We start from the raw sequence: 3711 nt of genomic DNA, 5'->3' as shown, positions 1-3711 counted from the left end.
GATGGTTTGCTGGTTTTCGTATTTTCGGGTAGTGCAAGGCTGATTTGTTAGGAGAGCAAGCGGGAACCGTCGGCACTTTCCGTAAACCAGAAAAATACCAGTTTTCGGAAAATGCCGACGGTTCCAGATGTTGAGGAGAGATTTGATGGTAGTCACAGTATACAATGATACATACTAGAAGTCAGGAAACAGAATTCACTTGTGTGATAGGTAACATTATATAAGATCGAGATTTCTTTAGGAAATAACACAAAAACATTACCGGTATGTGTTGTATAATTTAATATATATATATATTATTTCTCAAGGCAAGAAACTGAAACATCGTATAATCCACAAGTAAAAGAGCAGTTTTTCAGAGTTCGCATTAAAATTACTAACTATTAAATAATCTCGAGTTTAAATGTCACCTCATGATACCAGCGAAATGAGGACATAATTTACAGCAGTGATATTCTATCAATTGAATAACCGTCGCGTGACCTTCATGACCTACATATACTGTATACGAGTCTCTTCCACCGGAAGTAAACCTGATGTTTAACTGAGAACTTCCGCTCTTGGTCCGCCATATGAAACATCACACCATATCGGTTTCTAGCTGAGTGGCGTCACTAGCTGAGTATTAAACGTGAGCGAGTCGTAGATTTACGTTTATCATTAACATAAATAAAGCTGCAACTCTTCAACCTATTAAATACATATACACACAAAATGTTACTACATGTATCAGCTTTGAGAACTTGGGTCAGCGCACTCATGAAAATGAAAACACAATGCGATATACAATCCCACATTGCGTGACCCTGAACGCGTATGCAACGTTAGCTAATGTCTCGGGAATAGGCGAGACTCTACGGTCCCATATGGTGCCCTATCGTCCCGTCATTGGCGATCCCTCGCGCCCCTGTGAATAATGTCCCACTGCGAGGGGTTTTAGGTAAGGCGCTTCTATGAGCAGTTTGCCACTGTCCGAGAAAAAGGCCTTCACGGCTGTAGGTTCGACCGTGTCTGGCAGACTGATCTCCCGGTTCAGCTCTTTCGTGGAGGTCCTTGTGCCGATCCTTTCTTCCCGACGAGCGCTGATGATCAATTTCTGGTCGACTGTTTTAATTGTAAGTTCTTCTGGTTTAAAATCTTCAATATCAATTTCCACTCTGTACTTGCGCTCTCCGTCAGTATTGGCAGGAGAACCGGAACTGCTTCGTGTATCAAACTTAGAGGAGGCCACGTTACTTGTTGAGAATGTTTGTGGAGTAAATTGCAAAGAGTGAGTTGGATTTGTTGTTCCAACGGAAGGTGATGCAGCTCCCTTGGGTGACATGAATGTCTTAAAGGTGGACGTGTGAGTTGTGGGATTGGTGCCACCAGAGGGCGCTGCTGGTGGAGGAGGCGCAGCGGCTACAGAAGGCGTTGCCGTGGGAATGATCCTCGGAGCAGCACCTCGGTTGTCAGTGAGGGGTGGGTATTGTGGAGTGGGAAGTGGTGCCTCTACCGTGAGGATACCATCAGAAGAAATGGTACAACCAAGGGACATTGGATCAACTTCCCGAGGAATATTCACTTCACGACTAAACTCTCGACACACGGATTTCCCTTCTTTCTTTTCCTCATGTTTGGCGTTCACGATCAATTTATCGGCGTCCATTTTCACATTAACTTCGTCGGGTTTGTAGTCTTTGACGTTAAACACTGCGCGATACACTGGCTGGCCGTTCTGATCCTTCTCTATGGATGTCTGTGCGTCCGACGACGTCCGACTGTCCGCTATCCCGAGCCGGTCGGTCATTGACTCAAGTTTGTTATCATCCGGCTTGACGTGGAAGAAGTCCGTTCGCATGTTGTCGATCTCGCTCTCCCACTCCTTCCGGCGACGCTCCATGTCCTTCTCCATGTCTTCCCAGATCTTACTCTGCCTTTCTTCGAAGCTTAGGTCGTCCTGGTGTATAGGAATTCTGTGAGCCATTCCCTGGCGTCTTAAATCAGCCAACAGATCTGGAAGTATACAACACAACAAAATTGAGTTTTGACTATACATTACGTTTTGCATAGCACACGTGGCAACGAGCCACCATAACATCGTGCATGAGTCAGTGAGTCATTATATCATAGCATACGAGCAGTAATTTATCATTATACAAAAAAGACCTGGAAGTGAGTCACCAAAACGTCCCACACGAGTCGGTGAGTAATGTTGTTATACATTACACGTGTATCTGTGTATGTATCTGAATCACTATCACTGATCACGCGAGTCAGTGAGTCACCGTTGAATTATCCATGACTCGGGGAGTCACTTTTCAACAATTTCACCAACCGGTCAGTGAGTCAATAATACATAACACATGAGTCAGTGATGCACCGTTTTAGAACACATATCGGAGTCATTGAGTCTTTATCACATGGGTCACTGATATAAACACTATAAACGAGCCAACGAATCACCATTAAATAAGCAAGCGACCTTGCGAGTCACCATTTATCTAAATCACGGGAGTCAGCGAGTATTGTATAAAAAAATCATTGATTTTGGAGAATCATTACAATTTTACTTCACAAAATGTATACCAATGAAATGTCGCATTTCTTTAACTCGAATCTAGAAGTTGGAAGGTATAATAATATACCTAGAGAACGTAGATATTGTAAACAGTGTAACTCCTACTCTAAAGTAGAGGACGAATTTCATTTTTTATTAGTCTGTTCTAAATTCCAAAATCTCAGATCACGTTTTATCAAAAGCTATTATTGGAAAAAAAACATCTGTGTTTAAAGTCGATCAGTTATTAATTGTCCAAACTATTAAAGAATTGTGTATACTAAGAAAATTCATCTATGAGGCAAACAAACAAAGGGTATTATAATGGAATATGATTGTCTTCATTCTCTGTACATTGTCCATGATTTGTGTATAATATGTATTTTATACTGATGGGCCAATGGCCTAAAGTTCGAATAAAACTTGAAACTTGAGTCACACGGAAGAATTACGCCAGGCAGCCGACTCCACATACAACGTACAAAGTACAAAACCAACACTGAACAGCCGTTACATGATCCACATTATAAATAAACACCTTAACATGTACAATGGGTTATATATAAGTCAGATCACTCACAAACTCTGTCCAATGTGGAAAGGAGGATTTCACATCAGACATTCAAGTTTAGCCATCAGAGTTTTGCTGTAAATCGAAAGGATAAAAAACTTATCAAGCGTCAGTTAAATTAACATGACTGTGGTTTAACGAAACACAATCTACACATGTAAAACCTGGTTTACTAGCCCAGCGTAGAAAATCAACGTGACCCTGATGTGTTCAATGGTCTTGAAAGTTCACGTGACCTTGAGAAATGTGATCTTGATGACTGCGCGTACGCAGTCAAGGTGACCTTTATAACCCCGTTTACTTATTATATGTCATTATTCTGTATGACCCGATGACCCCGTTTACTCGGACCACGGACTTACATAACAAATCAAATTCCGTAATCGGACCGATTGTGATCCTGGCGATGACAGACCAAAGGCAATGTCACCTCATCATTCGGTCCAGTGGCAACAGAGAAACTACCTGGGGGGTGGGCGGTAATCTCGCATGTAAACACACACAGACATACCTTATAGCGAGAACAAGTCGGTGCTCGCTTTGTCAACTTGACAGTAAGTGCCGGAAATACACCTCCCCCCCCCCCCCCCCCCCCCCTTCT

The 3711-nt window shown here is 42.5% G+C and overlaps 1 protein-coding gene across 8 annotated transcripts in view; it reads right to left on the bottom strand.

Annotated features, from left to right (window-relative positions):
- Positions 1-265: 265 nt before the first annotated feature.
- LOC110458499 (major egg antigen-like) overlaps positions 266-3711 on the bottom strand; it is a 7090-nt gene continuing 3644 nt past the window's right edge. For all 8 annotated transcript variants that reach the window (XM_021510423.1, XM_021510261.1, XM_021510665.1 and 5 more), the window contains exon 2: positions 266-1995. In XM_021510423.1, the coding sequence (XP_021366098.1) occupies positions 875-1966 (1092 nt within the window). In that variant the 5' untranslated portion in view covers positions 1967-1995 and the 3' untranslated portion in view covers positions 266-874. The remainder of the gene's footprint in view (positions 1996-3711) is intronic.

The sequence above is a fragment of the Mizuhopecten yessoensis genome, unplaced genomic scaffold, assembly GCF_002113885.1.
Source record: "Mizuhopecten yessoensis strain PY_sf001 unplaced genomic scaffold, ASM211388v2 scaffold193, whole genome shotgun sequence".
Taxonomy (NCBI): domain Eukaryota; kingdom Metazoa; phylum Mollusca; class Bivalvia; order Pectinida; family Pectinidae; genus Mizuhopecten; species Mizuhopecten yessoensis.
Note: the sequence above shows the minus strand (reverse complement) of the source record. Positions and strands in the feature narration are given on the sequence as shown.